The 25051-nt window shown below is 39.8% G+C and overlaps 2 protein-coding genes across 2 annotated transcripts in view; one reads left to right on the top strand and one right to left on the bottom strand.

Moving 5' to 3' along the window:
- Positions 1-465: 465 nt before the first annotated feature.
- The window catches only part of LOC131679641 (zinc finger protein chinmo), a 253741-nt gene continuing 229155 nt past the window's right edge, over positions 466-25051 (top strand). Inside the window, exon 1 of the mRNA XM_058960373.1 lies at positions 466-2269. The gene's annotated coding sequence lies outside the window, so the exon portion shown is untranslated. The remainder of the gene's footprint in view (positions 2270-25051) is intronic.
- LOC131679642 (uncharacterized) lies at positions 11363-12015 on the bottom strand. Its single transcript, XM_058960374.1, has 2 exons — positions 11833-12015; positions 11363-11765 (listed from the first exon to the last, which is right to left on the bottom strand). Exons 1-2 carry the CDS (start codon positions 11982-11984, stop codon positions 11444-11446), a joined length of 474 nt encoding a protein of 157 aa, XP_058816357.1. The 5' UTR covers positions 11985-12015; the 3' UTR covers positions 11363-11443.

Here is a 25051-nt window from a genome sequence, read left to right as displayed (position 1 = left end):
CTCGCTCACTCGTCCGCTCTCCCATGGGCAGTAAACGCATTTCATTCACACGCATTTTGCCTGTTATTACCCGAGCGCGGTTTTGTTCTGCCGCCGCATCAACCCACCACCCAACCCGTGGTGCACACTGTTACCCGCACACTCGCATGGACCACTCGTTACGTGAAGCTGAAGAGGACTCACAAAAAAAATACTCTAAGCGGCAGCAGCAGCAGCGGTTGGTTTGGTTCGGTTTGTATGGCTGACAGGCTTGAGGAGGGTTATTTTTTCGGGGGTTTTCGACACCGTGCCTGCTATGGTGGTGTGCGAGGAGTGCGCTCAGCGCGTTTTCGATGGTCGCAGCCTATGGTCGGTGTGTATATGCGGCGTAGTGAGTGACTACCGGGGCCACACTCTGCCAAAACGCAGCTTACACTTTTCATATTTGTCTATTCGGCCCTAGCTTTTGGAGGTGCTCGGGAGCAAGCCGTGTATTCTGTGCGTGCACTTCGAAGAAAAATCAAAAGAACCAAAACCGTTTGAACCGACTATTTTTGCGCGGAATTTTTATTGGAATAACAAAACTTGCGGAAATAGCTGAAACAACAAAACATAAACAAAACACATTGATTCGCAGCAACAACAAGTAAGGAGAGAAACAACTGGAAACAAGACAACAGGAGCACGCAATCGGCAAGGTGCATTTCGGGCTCAGGATCAACGAGACAGTTTTGTGATAACCGGACTTGATAATTGAGAGATTATCACTGCTGAGATGGGGAGAATAAAATAAGTTTCATTGAACAAAATAAGTGATTTTTTTGGAGGATTTGCGCGTATTCGCGGTCCTGAACCAGTCGGATTGTGCAACAAACAAGTGAACAGTGTGATCCGGAACTTGAAGATTGCGTTAAGTAGCTTCCCAGGGTGGCGGGATAACCAGTCAGCGACATAAAATAGTTCGGGGTGAAAATATTGTGTGATTCTGAGATATACGAATATTTGCTAACAATATTTTAAAAAGTAGTGAAGTTCAAACGTAAGCGGTCACTAAATCCCATACGAACCAGTGCTAAATTAAAAGTGAACAGTAGAGAACCAAAAAAAGCAGCATAAACGTTGCTTTGGGGGTGTTGCACTTTTTCCTCCCCTAACACAGACGCACATCTGCAGCCACCGACGTCCGGTGCCCCGCCCGCCGCCTGGTGGGTGCTGCAGGAGAAAACCGAGTTTTCCGAGTTTGCACAAGTGCAAGGGTGCAACCGGCAGTTCGTTTTCGAGCAGCAATCGAGGAAGTTGTGAACCTGAATTCCGGACCCCGGCAGGCCTTGGAGCAGAACCGCGAGCTATACCACTCAACAAGCCGCCCCCACCCATCGGGAATGGGAAGTGGTACTGAAAGTAATTAAAATTTGTCCATGTGAAGTTTGAAGGATAGCAATTTGGAGGTTTTCTTTGGTTTCGCGAAAAAAAAGTTTCGGCATAAAAAGTGGTGAAAATTAACAAATTTCGGATTTTTTTTATGTTGTACAAAACGTACGAAGGCTCAGAAAGCAGTTGATAGAACTTATCTACGGGGCAGTTAGCGGTTAGTTTGTGAAGCAAACGAAGAAATTGTAGGTTTAAGGCCGAACAGCAAAATTTAGCAGTGTGTATAAAAGTGTACATTTTGGAAGTTAATAAGTTTAAAATTAATCATTATATCGCTATAATCCCCCAAAACGGAAAGGAAGAACAGAAAATTTCCAACTAGTTTAAGTTAGAGAGAAAATGATCATACAGACCGGTAAGGTCAAGTGCTCGCCGATGAAAATCTCGCAAAATTTTACCAGCTTGGCGAAAAGCTGCATCAGCCGCAGCAGTTGCAGCAACATCAGCAGCAGCATCTGCATCAACGTCCGCAGCTGCAGCAGCCGCAGTTTCCTATGAACGGCCGCCTAGCAATCGTCTCCATGAGTAGAACGCCGGAAGTTGTCAAGAAACAACCCACCCGACCCAAACTAATGTGAAGCTCGATGTAGAACTTTTCGACCCAAAAAAAAACGTAGAAACGTATACCTTTCGGTTCAAAATTAACATTTTCGGCTCAAAAGAACGGTTTGACATCTAAATTTTTCGAAAACAAAGAATCTTTTTGGAAAACGAAAACACACCCCAAAACAAACGAAGATTATCAATTGGTTATCAAAAATAGAAAAAAAAATATTCAAAAGTTTGAGTAGAGCTCTGCGCTTGTTTCGGTTCGCGTTGACAAAGATAAAGGAGTGCGGTTGTTGGAAGTTTCGAAGAGGTGAGTTTTTTTTGTTTAAATTTTTTTAAAGCTATTCTACGATTTATGGCTTGTTAGTTTATATTCCACTCGTTAAGTTAATTAAAAAGTAACGAAGAGTTATCGATGATCAGAATCTACGAAATAATGCGTTTTGTGTTTTTAAAGGACTTGTGTAACACAGTTTGAAGCCAAAAATTGTTGTTCACACAAATTATACGGCCTGTAATCTGTAATAGCTGAAAAGAAGCCGATTAATAAAAGCAGTAACTTACGTTTACACGGTATCTGCCTTCTGAAAAAATCGAGAAAAGCATGGAAAACCGGGAAGTGTTATCTGGTATCTTCTTAAAATTTTACAAATTTTAATATCGAAGTGGTAGTCGCTACAAATTATAAATGTATCGATTCTTAACCATTTTATCTCAAATTTACTGAAGTGAATTAGATAGAATTGAAAGATTTCTAATTCCTTTGGGATTATTTTCTTTTACAAAGAAAATAAGCTTTCTGGCCTGATTTGGTCAGTCTTTTGGATCCGATATTTGTGTTCATGCACAATTGCTCGATGCTCGATGTAATGAAACCTTAGACGCTTTTAATAGTAATTTAGGTGTTAATAGAATACTTTACTATGACGTCCCGAATGCAATTGAGTGTTATTCGTTAAAAGATTGCTAGCACATACTGTTTACAGGGACCTAGAAAAAATGTTCACTTACAGTGAATCTTCGACACCCATTTAAGGGGCTACGTAGCTTTTTGAGAGAAAAAATTGAGAAAAGTTTGATTTTTTTAAAGTGTGTAGCAATGAATTTATTACAATAGAGTTTTTGTTTTTTGATAGTACATTTTTAAGTGAAAAAAAAACAAGCATGAGTTTTTTTAAAAAAAACATTGGAAATTTGAGTTATGGTCTTTGCCCCGAAACACTTTTATTTAGGAGGCTTGTGGTAATCACGGTAGAAGTCCAGCAGATCAATCAAAATCCTAAATGTCGAAAAATTCCATTAATATAGGATTAGTTCTCGTACCTTAACGATTAGTTGAATAAATAATATTTTTACGGCATACGGGAACGATTTTCCCAAAAAATCGACGTTTTGAGCACTTAAAATTGTATTGAAAAATTCTTTCCAAAAAGAAAATTTAGGCATAAAAAATGGAATCGTTAAGGTTCGAGTAAATTAATTACGAGTCATCATTAAAGTCATTGTTTGGAAAACAACATTTTGAGAAAATCGAGTTTTAAGTTGCTACTACTCTTGGTAGACGAGGTGCGCTTCGACGTGCTGTAACTTTAGCTTTAGATCTATTGGTCGGAGCTGCATGAAAATTTGAAAAAATATTCTCAAGGAATTATACTTTCGAATAAAGCTAAAAAATTTCGATCCTTTTAAAAATAAAATGATATTTAACCCCTTAAACAGTACTAGTGAACCATCGGAAACAGAGTGGTTTATTGTGGCGATAAAAATCTATATTTGTCAATGAATCTGTTGGCTCTATCAAATTAAGCATGGGAGTTGGGACAAAGATATTCAGTTTTGTCGTTTTGACACAATTTAGATTCTTTTAACTTTTGGAATAGTCAAAAAAAACTCAAGATTTTTTCTTCATTTTGAGAAGGCTTTGAAAAGTACCAATATTCTTAGCGTTCATTTTGGGTTCGGATACACTAAACCTGGCTTACACCTCTTTTCTTACAATTTAGCCCGTTGTTAGAGAGTTGGTATAGTTTTGCCCGGGTACAAGTTCAATTCAAGAGACAATTATTTACCATAATCACCACAATGTGACTTCATTATGATGACCAAAAAATATTCAACATGCGTTTTCTCAATTGTTTCCTTATTGGAGAATTGAAACTAAACTAATGTTATTGACAAAAGATTTTTTCTGTCAACTTTTGGAAATGTTTTCATAAAACTTTGACTCAAGAATTAGGGTGTCGGTACTTTTCAAAACCATGCTTTTTACCCAACATGAATAGATCTCTTTCTACTCATTGCTTACAATTTAGTTAGTTGTTAAAGAGTTGATCCAGTTCTACCGGGGTTTATGTTCAATTCGATATGTAGTTGTTTATCACAATCATCTCTGTCTGTAATATGGCGACCAACAAATATTCAACACCTCTTGTTTTGAGCGGAAGCGAAATCTGCACTTCCGACATGGGAATGTTTGCCGTTGTCTGATGGTTCAGAATTGGGAGTCGGGCTCGATATTTTGTATTTCAGAATTCTTGGAAATCTTTATCCAGAAATCCGTAGTCGATATTTATGTATACATATTGTTTATTACTTTTTAATTTGTTTTCACAATCTTTATTTGTAAACAGATTTTAAACGGTCCTATAGTCTGTGGTGTGGTGTACCTCTGGATTATTATAAAAATATGATTGTCAACAAAATTTTGTCAATATGAGATGATGCTGATTTTAATTTTTTTCTCTTTGTTATTGTTATAGTTATTGTTATATTTTAATGTACAATCGGGCTGTCTCAACAGCCAATTTTTGCAACCTGTACATTAACTGCACACCTAAGCGTTGCACTTGTCAGGATATACACGGTTTTATGGTCACACCAATGACCACGCACCGGGCTTCCTATGGACCTTATGGTGGATCTGAAGCTGTCCTTCGCTGTTGCTTAGGGATATATTGCTCCTATATACATTCGTATAAGTATATCCATCCATCCATACATACATACAATTTACCGCATATTTGTCTCAAAGAGTGTGCATTATCGTGTCCTCTGATCTGTTCGATCTTATTAAATCTCCTGCCGTCATCAATACAACTGAAAAATATTTCGCATTGAATCCGCTTTTGTCTTGTTTCTGGTTTCCTTTTTATCTCCTATGTCCGAAGCAGATGAAGCGACTATTAATGAATATGTTAAAGGTACTAGCAGTTCTGGTCCTTACTCGCGAATACTTTTCACTACTACTATGCATGTTTCTCCTTGATGTTATAATCTAATTCGATAATCCCTGTTCTAATCTAATCTATATTGGTCTATATCGGTTTTTTTTATTACCATTGTGCTGAGTTCCGCAAAGAGAATCTCTGCCCATAAATCATATGAGAAATATTTCGCCACGATTCCCCATAAAGTTTGCTCGAAACGAAAGTCCATCTGATTCGAGTCGAACAGATCATACCGACCCAAAAAGGCTACTCAGCATTTATAGATGCCGGTGTGCTTGGTCGAGTTAATTTATCATACAAACAGTAAGTCCTGAGTAATTAACTATCTCATATCTCCACCAGTAGGATCCACATGTCCTCCCACCCAAGCCTATTGATCTATCCACTTGTAGGTGGAAGAACACGACTACCAACCGGTCCTGAAGACATCCGAACTAATGAGAATGGACCATGCCAGTCGAAGGCCACAGGCTGTGTTAGTGATAGTTACACATTTCATTTCAGTGGTAGTAAGTGTTCTATTCACTCTTATAAATCTAACTGTAGATTGCCGCTGCTCATCTCTTCCAGCGTTTCGACATCGTTGGTTGATCTCATCATAGAATTGAAATCTCTGTCATCAAATTCGCTATTTTCTTCGGAACTGGTCTATGAGACGTTCAAAGAGATCTGCTGGTGCGAATACCAACAATCTGAAGCGAAAAAGACACGTCATATATCACTTTATACATATTCCTCAAATCTTTCAATCAACGTCTGCTGATTCTAGCTTGAGCTTGAGCTTGTGCGACCATCCCTGGCTGCTACTCCATTATCGATCGGGACTAGCTGAAGTTGCACAGGGAATCAGTAGATAATTATGCTTGGGATTAGCGAAACATCTTTCAATGTGCAACTTGTGGTAATCCTAAAGTATTTCTGATTGGAAAAAAATAAATATAGTGTTTCTGATCAATACCGGCGCCGGTCAGGCCCGAACGTAGATCGCGGAAGGAAAGAGAAGGAATGGTTAGTCCGATACTTGCTTTTGCTAGAGGCCGTATATACTACTGCACACTCCACAAGTATCACGGGAGGAGGATATTTTTGTTAGTAGAGTATAGAAGTTGGATATACTTCTTCTTTACCGACGCCAGAGAGGTGATTCCACTACCTGGACTAGATATCGATCCACCAATTTCATGGACCGGGGACCAACGGTTTTACTTCCCTTCCGAAGGAAGACGTGACCACAGATTTTTTCACCTCAGAAAAATCTCAACGACCTCGGCTGGAATTGAACCCAGGCCAACTGGAATGAGTGGCGATCACGCTTATCACTCAACCAACGGCGCCGTCTCAACGTGGGCTATCTGCTGATTCTAATGCAGAAGCCACAATGCTGTAGAAGAATGAAAAGGGGTTGAGAACAGCTGGAAGCAACATCTTATGTCGCTCCAAATGTAGGTATGTATTTCAAGACTGACTTGGATAGTTCTTCGAGCCTAGTTTGAATAGCTTACATAACTAGGCTCACTAGCTGTTTTCCAGTCACCCACAGTATTTTTTTCTATTTCGGACAAGGGGTAGGGGTAGGCCCAATCATTTTATCATCATCCGCTTTCGTGATTGCAATAGAACCCATCCTGTCATCGTGGATATTGTATCTCCGTTGTGTTGTATTGGTGCATGTAAAAGCAATAAGTTATCTGCAATTGTCCTAATGTGGCCAAGATTTATGATATTTACTTACATGGTCTACATGAAATATAGAATGAGAAAAAGCCTATGTGGAATAAGTCCATCGAACACCCTCCAAATGCGCGTGAAAACCTCATTATCTTTTCACATTACGTTACATTACACTGTGTTGAACTTAATAATACATCTAACAAATCAAAATCACTATCTAAATCACAGAATGTTTGCAACACCTACTCAGATATTTATTCCACGGCTATTGATGTTTACCCAGAGTTGTTCAAGACCATTGTTGCGACTTATTTTGTATTTCGATGATAGTCGATTTGAAACAGCGATCAGAACACCACCACCCCCTGTTTTGCCGGAAGTGGTTTTATCACGATCGTTGCGATATACCGTACACCCAGGACCGAATAACTGTAACTAGTTTATATCGTCGTTCAGCCATGTTTCTATCAGCAGTCATCAGTTAGTATCCTGATCTGCACCAGATGTAGCCACAAATAGCTCATCGATCTTCGTGCGCAGTCCTCTCACATTCTGGTAGTATATTCCTGAGTAACTGATCACGGAACTGGAGCGGTCTTGTCCATCGATTAACTGGAAGCGGAAATTCGGTCTTCCGAATTTTCCAACCTTGCACTGTTTTGGCGTAATGACGTCAAGCCAAATCGGGCCAAAACAACAGTTTTTGATAGAGCTGTCTCAAAAAAGATACAAGCCGTTTCTGGAGCACTCAATTTTGTAAATTTTCCTCTTTTCTCTCACGAAGTGTTGACTACGTTTGCCACAAGTGTAGATGACCTGCCAAGTCAGGCACATCGAAGCGAATTTTGACAGATTCATCCGTTTAAAACAACGGTTTTCCACATAAAACTTGTAAAATATTCCTGTCCCGGCAACTGCTTAAAATCCGCTTTGATGTAAGTTTCGACGCGCGTTTTGGTAACATTTTGTTGGCGTTAATCCCGATTTGGGAGACTCAGCACCTTGTACATTTTTAATCCGCATCGTTTCTTGGCCATCCGGACGAAACATGTAGCCTATAGGTAGTTCAACTAATCTTTCTATTTATCTTTTGAGTTCAGTAAACCAATAGCACGACCATCTTCACCTATACTAAGGGTAGAGTAGGAAATGTTGATGTGATACCTACATGAGGAAGGCCACCGACTCAGCGTCGCTTCCAATAGGTATTATGTAGTGGGATTGAAGAACATTGTAAAGTGGGGACGGGCATAGCGTAGTTGGTAAATCGATTGCCGTGTACGCAGCTCACCTGGGTTCGAGTCCCAATCCCGCATACAGGTTTAAGAGATTTTTCCAAAACAAATTTCTCTAACTCGAAAAGGGCGAATGACCCTAGGGTTAAAACATCTATAATCAAAAACAAAACAAAACATTGTAAAGTATCAGGGAATTATTCTTGTTTTTCAGGATTCTTCTCAGAGTAGTCGTTAGCTTGATCATTGTCATGCTATAATTTATTGTGTAAGACCGACAGGATCAGGGTCGTCGCGGGGTGGTTGTTTGTTGTGCTTCGATGTTTTTCGCTGATTGCCGGGTAGGAGAAGCGAATTGCTATACCGCAGTTTGTGAAATACATGGCCGGTTGAGGTTATGGGCCTCGGAAAATTTTCTTGAATCCGATTATATTTGATTGTAGAGGTCAGCATTTTCGAGGAATTACAGGATTATATCTTTGGTTACCACTTCTTTTGCGAGGATCTCGCTGATATGAAAAGGAATAAATTCTCATAGGTTCACCACAGAGCCCTTTGAAAACAGCCAAAAATATGGTTCACAACCATCAAAACACCACAAAATGGTTTCAATAACCCATAGACTAAAATAAACTTTTTATATGGGACCTACCGAACCCTGGTGATGGTGTTTTCATGGGTTGACCCCACTTCAAGCATCCATGTCAAACGTGATTTGCTTGGGCTTGCACTCTATGTCCAGTTCTGTCATCGTGGTTACCCCATTTTGTAGTTACTTCCAGTCAGTGGCGGATACAGTGAATGTTATTTCTACTTCAAATTTACTAATTATATCAATTGAAGTAGTTTCGTTGGTGAGTGATTCACTAGGAGTTCGACCGAGTACAGCAAGTCAGTCGACCTTTCGGTTTCTTTCGACGCCGCAATGATCGGGAACCCAGCACACTGTTAGCATTGGAGTCGCAAGAGACCTCAATTTTTTGCACAAAAGGATGACGCGATTCACCTGCTTCGAGTGTTTTTAGTACGGATGATGATCCGGGGAATACGACGACTGCAACATCTGCTGGTTTGCAAGAGATGACAAGTGCGATTGCAGCAGCTTCTGCTGACAAGACCGAGCATACTGGAGAAGGGCAGAGGGTGATTGTTCTCGTTGACTTGGCTAGACTGGTGTCAATACTTCATCGGTTGTTGAACCAGGGCCGTTTGCGGACCCTGCGCGGGTAGGCCAGAGACGCATCCATCACCGATTGGAGCAGGGCGCAATCATGTTCGGATAGCTGAGAGCTCGCCCAAAGGTTATTACGGCAGGTGCCTAACGGATTGGAAGTATACTAGCTTCAACTAATGTAGCAAATGCTGCTGTGGTGCTAGGTAGCAGTTTTAAGGCGTACCTCGTATAACTTTGTGGTAAAGTGTAGTAAGTATGTCTATCAGGTTGCTCCAATTTAGGCACGTGCTTTAAATTCTGTAAAAAATCCAGGAAAATGCTGTAATTCTATGTCATCTATATATAGCTCCACTTGACCAGCCGGAAGTGTGGAGGAAAAGTCATTCTATGGCCAGTCATTTCTTGTAGGATCTTGGGTTCTCATCGGTAGGGAATAAAAAAGCACTTTAGCTGGAGCGGAGGATCGGTGGAAAGACGGTGCGGTACGTGACACCACACTTGGAGGCCGCTGTGTCGAAGCTAGTCGGACTTGTCCACCGCTTTCCATCGACTACGTAAACAATGTCATCCGAGCACATGAAAAGTACATACTTTTTGGCGATTCTTGTTCATAACCAAGAGAAGCTGATAAGTGATTGGTAGAAGTTGGTCTTTCATCAAGAAAACGTGCTCAACGCGTTGCAGCTGAGTTCCAGCAATGTTGTAGTTGAAATTAAGCATATCCTTTGAACGATGGAAACTGATGATAAAACATTTCGCAACACTAAAGATTAACGTGTTTCTTTGACACAAGTTGTAAAATGTATCAATGAGACACTGTAACTTACGGCAATCGGCTTTATTCCGTATGGCAATAAATATTTTCAAGTCATCGGTGAAAAACTGCTTCCCTCCACGCATTAGAACGAAGACCGTATCGTTCACGAACAATGAAAATAGTAACGGATCTAGTGTACTACCATGGGGAACTCCGGAATTTTTAGACAAGGATTCAGACACAAGGTACAAGGTAGGATCGAAGCCAATGGCAGAATCTCGTGGTACATTCTAATTCATCCAGCTTTGCTAGCAGTATCTCGTGGTTAACTGTGTCGAAAGCGGCCTTAACATAGACTATGCCCAACAGGAGTTTTTTTTTGGATATTTTTTCTACGCATAACGATGTTAAACTAACTAGATTTGTCTCAACCGATCGTACAGGGAAGAATTCGTGCTGACAAGTGTTTATGTAATGTTTACTAGCAGTAAATAGCTCCTCGTTGATAAGCGATTCGATTTTTTTACTCTACTCTCAGCGAAGTGATTCACCGGTAGTTCTGGATGTTGCTTTCGTCACCTTTTTTGTGTACCGGAAACATGACTGAACACTTCCAATCATCGGGAAGTTTTTGAAGCTGAAGTGACACATTGGAAACGTGCGTCAGTGGGATCGCTAAAATATCGTAACATTTTTTCAGAACAGCTGAAAGCCTAGCACTTGGTCCTGGAGCATAAGACGATTTCGTTTTCCGTATTGCAGAGAAAACCGATTGTTCCGAACATCACGCGCCAACGGGAACATCACGGGCCGCGTTTAGGAGCTCGATGGCAGATGGCGCATCAGTCGTGAAGACCCTCGAGGTAACAGCTCGTATGCGACTTGGGTAATTTTCTCTGGGAATTGACGATAGAATTTGTGTGCAGAAAATGCGCTTGATCCGCGTTCTTTGTAGCCCTTGCTTACAGCGTTCTTTACTCTCAGGCTACGATGTGTAGATATGAAAATCAAATTACAACGAGTTAAGAGCCAACTTTGTAAGCAGACCGGAAGGTTGTCGGAAAACAGCTAATAAAATACCCCAAATAGAATAAAACGACTGTTGGCAACAGGAAATCGACAGCATCGAAAGACTGGACGAAGAAGACATTCGGAAGTAACATAATGTCCTGATTTCATCGCGTTCAGAAATTGATTTTTGGATAAAATTTTCAACAAGGCCTAAGTAACATTGAGATTTCGTTTGGACAGAAGTTTACGGAGACCCAGATTTTGCCTCAAAACAAAAACAGACCAGTTATGCTTTTAAATTTTTATAGGCAAAAAAAGCTGTAACAGATTCAGGTTTGAATTTTATTTGCATCACATAGCTTCCAACGATGTCTCTAAAGCAGTCCAATCGACGCACCAATCGGTCAAACTAATGTAGTATTCTGCGTTTAGTTGGTAGCGGAGCAGTATTCACACCCATCAAGGGATATGGAAAGTGTTTCGGCATATTGGGATAAACTTCGGTGGGTGGTGGAAGGGGTATTTCTTCTGAAGTCGACCCCACAGAGGTTGATTCTGCAGATGGGAGTTCTGTTGTTACGAACTTAGTCACGGTTTCCTTAGCGTTTGGATCCACCGTAGTTTTAACGTCAGTCTCTACTTTCTCCGTAGTAGTTTCCGCAGGATTTACTTTCACCGAAGTTGTTTCATCTAGTCGTTTTGCCCGGATCAGTGGAGGGACTACGTAATATCTGAGATGGAGGAAGTTAGGTTAATGCAGTTATTAGTAGTCAAAATGAGATTTTTAATTGTTCCTACCTATCACTGGTATCATCGGGTGATTGCAATTCTGCAAGCGGTATATCTAGTCGTGCTCTCGGCCCAGGAAGAGTTTCAACAGCAGCAAGTCCTATCAATGTCCACAGAATGAAGTTTGAAAGCCACATGTTGATTACTCCGTGATTTGACATAAATTGGCAAAAATGCTCTGATACAAGGAATTACCGCCTACTAAGGAAAACGAAGAATATAATCTATGCGTTTGCCGGCAATAGGGTTATTAAAACAAGAATGATTTTTTTTATTACATGTATCGATAGATCTTTCGAAAATTTATCCGATTCTAACCCAAAACTCCAATCTAAATGCATTAACTGACTTAGTTCCGGGGTCAAGCAAAAACGGCATAAATTGTTCAATGTATTTTTCCAACCTTATAAAGTGTTGGAAACTGATCAATAATGTTGACCTTACTGACAAAGGTTTCAACCCAAGGGGTGAGTCGCTTAGAACAATGTGCCATTCACACTGTATCACTTCCGATAGCACGATATAAGATTACGATTCACAGTAATACACGATCATTTCACTCGTTACCACAATGTGTGGCACACTGAGGCACACTTCTGACAACTCAAAAACTGTCAACAAAGTGTAGTTAAATGATCATAGCAACCATTGCTTTTGTTTTACTGAACACCATGGCACATCGTGGCACATCGAGGCACATTGCGGCACAAGCTACCACCCGTTTTGAATTGTGAGCACAATTCTATTTGTGCTAAGCGACTCACCCCTTGTTTCAACCACATGCGTTCAATTCTTCAACATCTCTACCAACTAGATATTGGGTTATAAAAGATTTAAAACAGTGTATAACTTACGTCGTCGAAGGTTCTAACCTCAAATGCTGTCAAAATGTATGAACTGACAACCGTTGGGATTAGAACCCGATACAGTTTCGGGGTCAGACAAAAACGGTATTAATAACCCTATTGAGGTTCATATTTTTTTTGGTAAATATGAAGATAAACAAACTATTGCTCGCCGTGTATGTTTTGATAAACTTCACCTATCTCTCTTGCGTTGCTACTTACTCGTCGGTTAGGTTAATCATCTCAGAGGTATTTAATTACGTTCACGGGATCGCACACGCAAACGTCAACATTAGTTATTTTGACATTCCGTTCCAATCAATTTATTTATTGACCTAATTTGTAATTATATTTTGCCCGCGACCTGCTGCTGTTCATAATTCTGTTCCATTTTTTTTTTTGCACGGTGTGAGATTTCTAAAATTTATGAATTTATTATCAAAGTTGAAACGCTCGCTCGCGGCAGCCAATTTCAAAAACGCACATTTTATTGGCCTCGGAGCATTTTGTTCAACCCGTTTCCGCGCGTAAGTTGTGAGTTTCAACCTAGCGAAGACAAAAAAAACATGGCCTACCACTACCAACCACCATTCGCGCCGTATGCTGTGCGTGAGTGTGTTTTCGCACTCAACGCGTTTGGAGTTTTTTTTTGCCTGGCCCGAGTGCCACCGAAAAAAAAACTACGCACACGTACGCACTGATATCTGACGTTTCTTTATCTTTCTTCGGCGTTTGTCAATGATATTATTTTTTTCTTATTATATGGAGGCCCCACAAATTGCATGACTGTGTACAGACTATTTTCGCACACACCAGTGCAACGTTGGCGGGGCGCAGAAATGCGGAACGTGCTATTTTTGTAGTTTCTAGCGACTCCTGCTATTGACCAATGGACCGACCACCAGCATCAGGGAATAGTTTGGCCGATAAGTCTGGGTTTGGTCTAGGCAAACCAAACGGTTCACCCCATTAGCACCCCTTGGCTTGTTCGTGCGTGGGGCAAGTGTGACAGACATAGAGGAGTGCATAACCCGAGAACGCTTCACAAAATGGATGGCAGAGACGCGCACCACACAGCGGAAGTGTGGATAGGATAGTGTGAGAATCAGGATTATTTTTTGTGAACAATTATTTCACATTCGTATTTGCACTGTTGGCAGGTATGTTAACCCCCTGTTGGATGGTAGGATGCTCATCAGGAACGTCTTGGATGTGCTGCCATTTTGCATTCGTCTGAATGAGGGTTGCTCGCAGTCTGAGTCACTTCAAATAAACTGCACAATAGATCACGGATGTTTAGGTTAGAATAGAACTTATTTAAAACTGGTGTAAACTTTTAAATCGATATTCTTTGGAAATCAGTGGCACTATTAAAATCACTAAACTACTTACACTTGCACTATAACTGCACAGTATTGATCGCTACCACCACCTACAAGCAAAGGTTTGGTACTGCAAGCCCGGAACGAAAATTTCCCCTTTTGTTTTTAGCACACTTCGCAGCCTTCGCGTGTAGAATAATTGCAGGTCTAGTGCTATGATCTTACCGATACTATGAAGAGGGATAAGGCGTGGTATCACAGTAACGTCACTATATTTAAGGTAAGCAACCTGATTTGGAGCTGTGCACCCCTTTTTATGCATTTGTCAATCTTCTTCACAGCCAATTCCTCCAAATTCGTTTAATTTTATGAGAGCAATTACATTCTTTCGATTCTGTCGTAGGCTTCGGTCCTACCTTGTTCACCGTGAGGTCATTGTTTAAATTGGAGACAATGTATTCGAGCAACCTTATGCGATCACAGTTTGAATTTGCAAACGGCGCCGGGTGCCCCTACCATACCAAAGGAGTGGAGCCCTAGAATTGAGGTGTCCATCGCAGATTCATACGATATGCGTAACGTCAATTGCCATGGCGTTGAACCGGTCCGTTGTTGACTACCTACTTTAGAAGATTGTAGCCACGTGTCTAAGCTTCTTCTGGCTGAATATGATGTTCTTGATCTACTGTCATATATTAGTCGCAACGCACCAACTCATGTTTTTCGCTCTCGAACATTGCTGCTGCCTGAAATGCGCAACACTAACTACGCTGTATACCGTCCGATATAAGCTTTGATTTTACCGGAATTTTCGACTTCGTCAGCACAGTTTCGAAATCTTTTGTTGCCATTTTAGGATTATTATTTTTAATTTGCTTCAATAAGACTTAACATCAGTTGGACTGTTTAATTACAACTACAAATACATGTTACTTATTTTTGACTGTTAGCTATGGAGGATTACTCGTTTGTATTATCCACCACAGCGAGAGTGGCTTGTGCTTTTGGATTATTTGCGGTAAGCTGGGGAAATGAAATCTAGAGAAAATTTTCAATAACATTGAGAGCCTCTCTTTGTTGACTGTTACAACACTTTGCACTAATTTTCCAGTACATATCGAAAGCCGACGGTTATTACTAGAATATTATGCAAAGAGTAGAGTAGTAAATGTTGAAATGTCCGAGTAATGAACAGAAGAGAAAGATCCCAAAGAGAATCTCTCATTGTTACTTACGTCCTATTCTAAAATTTCTCTAGAAATCCTATATTTAAACACGCCATTTACAAAAACGAAAATAAGCAATTTTCAGTTAAAAATCAGCTGTAGGGAGCAATTGTGAACATTATGCTTTGCCAAAATATTTCACTCTATCATGAATACGAGAAAAATTGACTAAATTTACGCTCAGACTAAATCTTTATCTTGACGGGATACTGAAGCTAACACTTTTGCTTCCTACCACGTGTTTTGGGTTGTTCTGCAAAACGAATTATTCCGCTTGGCCTAACATATTGAATAATATCAGCACTATATGGCGCATACTGACGATTCCGTAAGCCTAAGCTCCATTTCTACCTCCACTTAACGAAAACTTCGTCGTATACAACAAAATTAAAAGTTAATTACCGTTGGGTCCGAGCAGTGTTTGTTCGTCAACTTCACTCACGGCGGCAACAATAAATACAGTGTTTCCTTTGTTCTGGAGACAATGCACACTAGTCAGTTAGGTTGCTAGTTGTCGTTCACTTTGCTCGATTTAGAGTCTTCACAACGCGTCCAAAGGTGACACGACCGAGACCCCTAGTGATATGAGGATTCCCACTCTTTTCTAGCATTCTGCGCGTTAACATACAAACGCTTAAGACCTTCGTGATCATCCACGTATACCAAAGCGGGAATCTACAAACACCCATGTTCACGCGATAATGCGATGGTCACGTCCGGAAATTTACCTTCGGCCTTAGTTGCCTAGGTTAATGCGTACAGTTGGGCCAAAAAAAAAAAATGACGCTCATATTCATTAGATAACACGGTCCATGGCGACATGACCGGGAACCGCGCGCGATTGTTCAAGAATACACGCGAATGTGCGAATGCCCACACGGTTGTAAAATCAAATTCATGTACGCAAAGTTAAACACGTTAACATACAAACGCTCGGGCCGTTCACGGTTATCCACGCCAGAGCTGCCAATTTTAACCAGGTTGTTTTGAACTTGAAGGAAGAACAAATCTCAAATCATGCCCTACTATGCTTATTCGTTTACATCATTCAGTTAAACAGCCGAGCTGCTCAATCTTTCTCCATTCATTTTCGATTTCATTTATCTCTGTACTGGGATATTGACCCGGTTTTTTAAGCAAAACTACTCTGAACATACTTCTTACTGTTCAAGTAAGCTTGAAAACGCAAAATATGTTAACATCTAACCCAAACTGGGCTCTACAGAGCAGATGACAACTTTGGTTGGTGAATGAAAAAGCATCAATTTGAAATGAAGACGTACGGTTTGGGTATAAAAATCCCGCCAACTTAAAAGTGAATTATTAAGGGAGGCTTTGAATTTGAAGCATGGTTGAGTTCGAATGGGCTGAAAGTTGGCATTTGAAAATGAAAATTTGCACCACTGCACAACTTCGTCCGCGATCTCACAACGAGGATAACGCCTCGATGATCGAGTGATGTTTTAGCACTTATAAATTTACAAACGCTGTCTCAAGAATGAACTCATAAACGCCCGTGTTCGCGCGATCATATGTCGGTTACTTTCGGAAGTCCCTCTTCTAGGTCCTAGCAGCCTAGGCCCATGCCTTCAGTTGGACCAATAAAAATTACTCTTATATCCACTAGACAACACATGATGACATGACGGGGAACTCTAGTGATATGGAAGAACTCACTCCCTGCTAGCATCTGAACCGTACACCGAAAATTAAGTATCAGATTCACGGTCCACGCGCGATCATCCAAGAAAACACGCGAATGTGCGAATGGACACACGGCTTAAAATCGATTTTAAATACAGAAGGCAAATACACACTAGTGCACGCGACATTCAAATGTCTACGCAACATACAAACGGTCACGCGATCTAAAACGTTAACTTACAAACGTCCGAGCCTTTCGCGATGATACACAAGGACGAACAGGCAATGGCAATCATCCACACACAACTACGCCCTAGATTTCGCCAACACAAAAACGCCCCGATGATTTGGTGAACGCTATAATACTGATTAACGCGGTCACAAGCGCGCGAAAAATAAATCCCAAGCGATCGTAACGTTCCTACGCCCGCTCATCTGAACACTTACACTTAATATCACAATCAGAATCTCGCTACATTTGGCCTTAAACAGTGTTTTAGTGGGTGATATTTTCCGTCTTGTCTGCAATTAAAGTGAGTGATTCTGACGGGGAGCCCTTCCGGAAATCCAGCTCTACTGCTCCAGTAGGACAACTCCTGAAAAAAATCCGGTTGTTTAATAGGTTTTTGTGTAAGGAAACGTGGGGAGACTTGACCAGGTTTTCAGTTAAACCTACATAAATCTTTAAAAAAATTATTTTTTTTCAAAATTCATTTAAATGTAATGTGCAAAACTATTGTGCTTATTCATGATTTTTTTTTCAGAATAAATAATTTACTTTTATTATTACTTAAAGTTTTAAAAGATTTTCTGCGATCGTTTTTTTCTGGTAAAGTCTTCATACCGCGGGGAGACCTGACCAAGGTGTGGGGAGACTTGACCAAGAGTATTTTGATGTATTAGAACAAAAAATAATAGCATAAAACATTCTGTAATCATTTTTTCCATATTACCGAGATCTTTAGTAGCAGGAAAAAATATAAAGAATTGCATTGAATGAATTTAATTTTTTTTACCCAAGTATCAACTAATAGCATGCTACAAGTGCAATCTAAGTTTTATGAGTAGCTATAAAACTATCATAAAACCTCAATTGTTACTTGGGTAATGCATTTTCTTTTTGGGATTAACGGTACTGATTACATTGCACTATGGTCCCAACCCAAGTGACAATTTATAGCACCCTAAAAGTGCAATTTAAGTTCTATGAGTGGCTATAAAACTATCATAAAACCTCAATTGTTGCTAGGGAAAGCTGCATTTAGAAAGACAAAACTGTTTGCGTCCAAACCGTTGGTTTTAGATATATGTTAACTTCAGCAAACTTTCTTAGAATTTTCTTGCTGATTTTTATATTAGTTGAATTAGGGTGGGCTTTGGGTGTCCAAAGTATCAACTTTTTAGATGTATAAAATTCAGCTACATAATGTTCTACAAAGTTATAAAACAGTTAAACTAAATCTATCTTGCTGAAGAAACTATATGGCCATCTCTAATGGTTCATGTGTTATGATCTTGATTTTTAATTTGTTTAGGTATATTTAAGATAGGGTGGCTCTTGAAAAATTGGTTTTCCAATAATATCTTTGACACGCTCATTTCAGTTCGGTAATTTTCCAATAGCCGTATAGTCAGCAAATTAGGAAACTGATATCTCAGCGAAGTGACATTTGTTTACTAATTTTCGCCAAAATATTATCTGAGTCTCAGTTATCAAACGTCAGTTTTACTGATATCTCAGCAAAAAATTGTTAACCGAGATCTCAGCTGTTGAAATTTCGGCAAATGATGCAAAAAAACTGTGCAAATTTAAGTGTGTAGGCAGATAATTTTAATTTCTCGCAAATACTTTGTAGTAGAAGTTTTTAGAACTGCACATTTATGCCGAAGCAATAAAGTTGGTTTCTATTTTATTTACATAGTTACAGGCGATTTTCAAAACAAAAATAGTTTTTTCAAACTTATATATTCTGCAAGATTGCAAATGGATTTTCAATCTGTTACGTTCATTTGAAAGATCGGAACTTTTCTAGTTTATAGTGAAAAATTTGCAGGAGCGTAATTTCTGTAAAAAAAATTAATTTATAAAAATGGTATTTTTCAATAAAATTTATTCATAACTTTTCAAATAGACGAGATAACAACTTAGTTACTTCAGCAAACATGTGTGCTATGCAATGTTCTAAAAGTGTTACAAACATGCACGACGAGAGGGGGGGGGGGTCAGGGGGGGCAACTACCATGGGGCCCTAGTCTGTTTTGGGGGCCCGCGTTTTTAACTGAATTTAATTTATTATAATTTAATTGTTGAAGTTTATTGTATCTGTTGACACTGCAAATATACCACAATCAACTACGTTCCAATGGTTTTGTGAAGTACGTGAACGTAACCCAATTAGATTCATTTAACAGTGCAATTGTTTTTCAAAGTGTTCGTAAAAAAAGTTTGTATGTATAGTACAGTATGAAGTTGTATACAATTTAACAGATTCTTAGCTAACTGTTACTAATATAAGTTGGATATTTTCGAAATGGGATTGACGAGTAGATGACGAAAATCAATGTATGAAGCCATTTTAAAAACCAAGATGGCGAATCCCAATTAAGATATCTCTATAACCTAAAATATTGACATTTTTGAAATAAGATAATCGTAGAATAGATATAGGTATAGTGATTTGTGATGCGGATGATATGTTTATAGAAAGCTTTTCTCAACCAGAAGACACTATCTTGGTCTTCAAAAAGGCATCGCTCATCTACTCGTAAAACCCGTTTAAAAATACTCTCATAGTTTATACAGAAATTGTCGGAAATAGCTTCAAGCTACCATTTCTATCATCTACTCGCCAAGCCCGTTTCAAAAATTCCCAAATTCTGTGGGTTATCGAGATTATTGTTCAATCGGAAGTCTCCACTTTGGATTTCAAAAAGGTACCAAATATCCATTTTTACCATGTACTTTTCAAGCCCGTTCCGGAAATACCCATATTGTTAGGGTTATCGATAATGTTGCTCAACCAACGAATTTTAATAAGAATGTGAAGCGAACTTTTTTTACGATCTAAATCCCAAAAAACGAACACTTTTTTTACGAACTAATTCAATTTACAAACGCTGGGCTTGGTTCCTAAATGGAGGTTCCAGTGTACACATTTGATGCAGAAAAATATGGGAATTTAACTACTTATTCTTCCCATTAGTTTCCACCAAAAGCTGAATCTCTCTCACAACTCTCTGTCGCAGTCTTTTTAAGAGCAGACTTCGCTTCGGAATGTTTTCTCTCTGAATGTCAGCGCAAATGTAACTACTGATTCCAAAACCGACTTTACCATGTTCAGAAACCGATAAAGAAAATTCGTTCAGGTCATAGTGACAACTGCAATAGCTGCATCTAGTACCTCAAAATCAACAGCATGTACCAACAACAAGAATCAAGGAAGCATCAGTGGTGCAAAATTTCACATTCAGTTTGCCTATTTCTGATTAATTTGCTGAATCCAATATTTAGTTTCAACGCTTCCCTCATTCATTCACTTTCAAACTGACTGAAATTTTATGCAGAATCGAATGGTTGAGTGCAGAGGAAATAAAAATTCACTCACCAACCAAAGCATTCATTTGTAATTATGAGGACATTTTGAAGGCAGAAGTTCTATAACATTTTCGAGCATAGCTGAACTGCGTAATCTATATCTGGTGCACTTTTGCATGATAATGTCTCTCAGAGCTAGCATAGAAACTAGATTCAGTTTGCTCCTGAAACCGAACATATGCGAACATGAATGCGCGTTGTATCGGAAAAGCGAAATACGAGGTAAACAAACCAAACATCCGATTCATCACGGCGGTCATGAATTGAATTTTGTTTCTTTTTCAAGCTCGCGCAGGGATGTCAATTTTTGTAAGCTCTGATTCTGGTCAGCATTAACGATGATAGCATTAACGTGCGTCAAGGGAGCATGAACGATGGCGATATGAATTGTATGGCAACGCCACAAAAAGGTTTCCAATTGCAATGGCAAGTCAGACGCAAGTCATTCTGATTGCCAGCCACAAATATTCCTTTATTTTTTTTTATTTTTTCCATCTATTACATGTTTGAAATACTGACGACTCTGTTAAGCTAACGCATTGAATCGTGGCAAATAAACAATTTTCATAAAAAATAGTTTAATTGAAACTGTTGCATCCGTATAATTTCACTAATCGATATTGAAATAAGAAGTCGTATATGGTAGGGCCCGTTACTACTTCAAACCTCGGGGCCCGGCGCGGCTCTCGACGGCCCTGGCTACAAAAAAAGTATTTGCGATAAATCAATGTATGAAATGACAAATAGTGTTTTTAGAGGTCACATTTTTATTGTTCATTCTCTTATCCTAAAATCACCTGAGAAATAGGCAATTTGTGTGATTATGCTGAAAGTCACGGCAATTATATTGGGCGCAAAAAGTTTTGTCTTCCTAAATACAGCTTTGGGACCATAGTGCACTGCCCATAAAAGCATAAGAGTCCCATATGGATTTTTGTCGAAAATGAGTTATCTGTTGGATTGTATTCTGTATCACCACTGAATCACAATGCACAATTAAGATTACCAGGTTTGTTTAGAAAATAAAATTCCAAAACAAGGCTGTCCCATCCATAAGGCTCAATGAAAATGTAAATCTTGAATAGTGTTTTTCTCCGCTTTGCTGTTTTTCAATACGGGACTCTTATGCTTTTATGGACAGTGCATTGCATGTGCAAACGTCACGAAATCAGCCATATAACAGCAAACTTTGTTGGCTAGTGCTATAAAGATATAGTGTTTAAGGTTGGATTTTTTTGTGACGTGATTAACATTAATACGTACCACAGAACAGTAAATATCAGAAATGGTGTATATTTCTTCAGTTGATTAGAACTTGGTCAAGTCTCCTAAAAAAATCTAGGTCAAGTCTCCCCAACTCCAGTTCTACTAACTATTGCAATATTCCGATTCATGTAGAATCATTTCACTACTTCATAGGGATTAACATAGTATTTAAGTTCTATAAAAAGATTAATTATGTCCGATATGTCCGTACAGAGTTAGATAAAAAATTTCATCATTTAACGCAATTTCATGAATTACGGAATATTTTCATAAGCGCTAAAGAGATTATTGTAAATGAACTTATTTCGCTTATTATTCGCTGCAAAGTCAAAATTCATGAAAAATACCTCTGGTAGTAGCAATTGTGAAAGTTTTTGACGCGGAATTACAGAAATATCAGCTTTTCAAAAGAGCGTGTATACAATCTATTAGCCCTGTTCAAAGGTTAATATGATTTTTTTCCGTGTATCCACTCAAATACGCAGCCTAGTTACGTAAATGACTGATTGTTTGCCAAGCACGACAAAGTAACCATCGATCAGTATAAGCTTCGACATTAAGAAGAAGCCGAGACACAAAGAGTGACAATAAAAAATAAAACACACTCACTAGGTCACTCACACACACGTTGACACGAGCAAAGAAAGCGCAGCATCACACGTGTCATCCTGATTCGAATCGATTCACCCATATCATTCGGATGTGCAATGCAGAAACAATGCCTGACAGTAAACTGCAGTTCATTGCCCTTTGACGTCCATCGGCAATGCGTTCGTTGTATCACAAAAACAAGCGAACGACGCACTTGCCATCTAGGCTGCAGGCTCTAGATCAAAGGCGAAGGGAATCGGAAATAACACATCAATAGAAGGTACAGCTCAGCTCAGAAAGAGGGTGAAAGAACAAGGCGCTTGTACCACTCACTGCCTGCAAGCTGGGGTGAAATGGCATGCGCGGCGAAAGCATAAGAGCGATAGTTGTATGCACCGCTGCACATACAGCAAATGCATCATTCAGAGGGGTATGCTGTCCGGTGGGAAAAAAAGTGAAAATAATTCATCTAGGACTAGAAAAGAGGGTGACATGATCCGGATGTTGATTAGGTCGATGCCTTTCGTCGCAAATATTGCATCGAATCTGCGTTGTTGGCATTTGTGTGAACGAAAAAATCAGCTAACAAAAATTATTTTTAAACCTCGATCGTAGAGAAAAAATCATTATTTTTAATACCTCACGCGATTATTATTTCAAAGAAAAAGAACCTAAATTACGTTGCAACTCAAGCGTAGCACCACGACACGCATCAGCTTTGGGGAACTGAGCCGTCGAGCGGTGGCTTTCTCCACAGGCCACGTTTTTGCTCGGTCCCCTCGAGCTACTTCCCTGAGAAAAATTTAAATTAGAAATTAGGGAAGAAATATTAGAAATGCAAAAGCCTTTTATGATTCGTCCCATTCATATGCTAATCGGGAAATTATTCCTTTTATTTCTGCTTCCCAATGCATAGGCGAAACTAGCCTACATGCACACGGTTGCCTGCGTGTGTTTCGCTCCTGATCGCTCTACATAATGCTAGCGGTTCCTTCACATAGGAAGCAATTCCATTCTCAAACGGCAATGGCTTACAATAGCAGCAGTGTACATATGCAGCGTGCGCGGTCACTTCCTGCATAACTCTCCCCTAGCAGAGTCTCGATCGGTAAACATTTCACCCGGAACTTGTTCCCAAACAATTCCAATTGGATCCGTTCGTTGTTTTCGCGTTCTCCCGAAATGCTAAACAGCTACGAGTTGTATGTAATGAGCACGAGCAGCAGCACCGCGAAAGTCCTCGTTTGAATATTCTATTCGGCAATGCACTTTCACCCCTGTGCAAAGGAAAAGGATGGGAAACGGAATTAGACTCGAATCGGGGCTTGGTGGAATACTAAATTAGACCTACTAAGACAGCTCGGTGCATTGTACAAAATCGTGAGGTAATTGAATATATCAACTTGTTTGTTGTTGGGTTTCCTTCGTTCCCGATCAGAATCAAGGTTGAAAAAATATGTACGTCCCTTCTGGAGTGCTCTTTCAAAACAGAATCGAAATTATCTTTGCTCGTTGTATTATTGCATAACAACCGCCTAACAATGATTACTTTTTTTTGTTTCGTTGCCGATGACGCTGCACACCGCGCGTCGGTTGGGTTCTGTTTTGACAGTGCAATTTTTTGCCCCGATCTGCCGTTGGTTTCGGTAGAAAATGTGGATGAATCATTCACTGCCGCAGTTATGCTTCATTATTTTGGAGGATACCTTACACGTTAAAGGTTTTTTGTTTGCTGGAAACCCGCGAAATTTTAACTAATTTTCATGAGTATAAAGTTTCACAGACCTAAGATGGACAGAGATGGAGTATAGTGTTTTTAGACAATACACATCACTGAAATCGCGAGTGTTGCGATTAATGAGTCCAAGTTTAGGCTTTAGCAATAACGGAAGAGTAATGTGCGGTAAAGCGTAGCTTACAGTCGAGAATGACACCAAGGTCCTTGACGGATACGACTCGTTCTACGGGAGCAGAACACATTGAGTATTCGAACTTAATTGGAGTATGTACTCGTGTGAAAGTGATTGTACTGTATTTTTGAATATTCACACTTATTCCGTTTCTGTCGCTCCAGTCAATGATCCTATCGACGTCCATTTGCAATGCACAACAGTCTACCATAGTTGTTAGGACACGGTAAATTTTCAGATCATCAGCAAACATGACTTTAGAGGTCGATAATTCACTGCAGAGGTCATTCACAAAGAGCACAAATAGAAGAGATCCGAGATGACTCCCTTGAGGAACGCCCGATGAAATGTGGAAAGGATCCGAGAATGTAGTTACAAGGAGATCCAATTAGTCAGCCAGTCTGGCAGTCCAGTCCGCCTTAGCTTTTCCACAGCAAGCTGATGAGGAACACGGTCGAAGGCTTTCGAGAAGTCGATGTACCCCGCATCGATCTGTTGTCGTTTTTCCAATTTATCAATCAGCGACGACACGTAGCTCATCAGATTTGTAGTTGTCGAGCGCTTTTTTACAAAACCATGCTGGGGAGGCAGCTTAAGATTGAAATTCCTCTATAATTGGTGACATCATGTACATTGCCTGTTTTGTGGATTGGAGTTATCAAAGCTTCCTTCCACTTCGTGGAGAAAACATTTTCAGCAAGAGAGCGATCGAATAATAGAGATGTTGGTAGTGCCAAAGATGAAGAGCAATTCTTGATGAACGATGGTTGTAGCCCGTCGAATCCCGGGCCCTTGGAACTGTCAATCCCCCGAAGATTAATATGTACCT

This window comes from Topomyia yanbarensis, chromosome 2 (assembly GCF_030247195.1).
Source record: "Topomyia yanbarensis strain Yona2022 chromosome 2, ASM3024719v1, whole genome shotgun sequence".
Lineage (NCBI taxonomy): Eukaryota > Metazoa > Arthropoda > Insecta > Diptera > Culicidae > Topomyia > Topomyia yanbarensis.
Note: the sequence above shows the minus strand (reverse complement) of the source record. Positions and strands in the feature narration are given on the sequence as shown.

Bases quoted from the DNA above. Each gene is read 5' to 3' on its own strand.
- LOC131679642 (XM_058960374.1), bottom strand. From the start codon at position 11,984: ATGTCAAATCACGGAGTAATCAACATGTGGCTTTCAAACTTCATTCTG. The intron at 11,766-11,832 runs GTAGGAACAATT...CCTCCATCTCAG, and splicing joins CCCGATGATACCAGTGATAG to ATATTACGTAGTCCCTCCAC.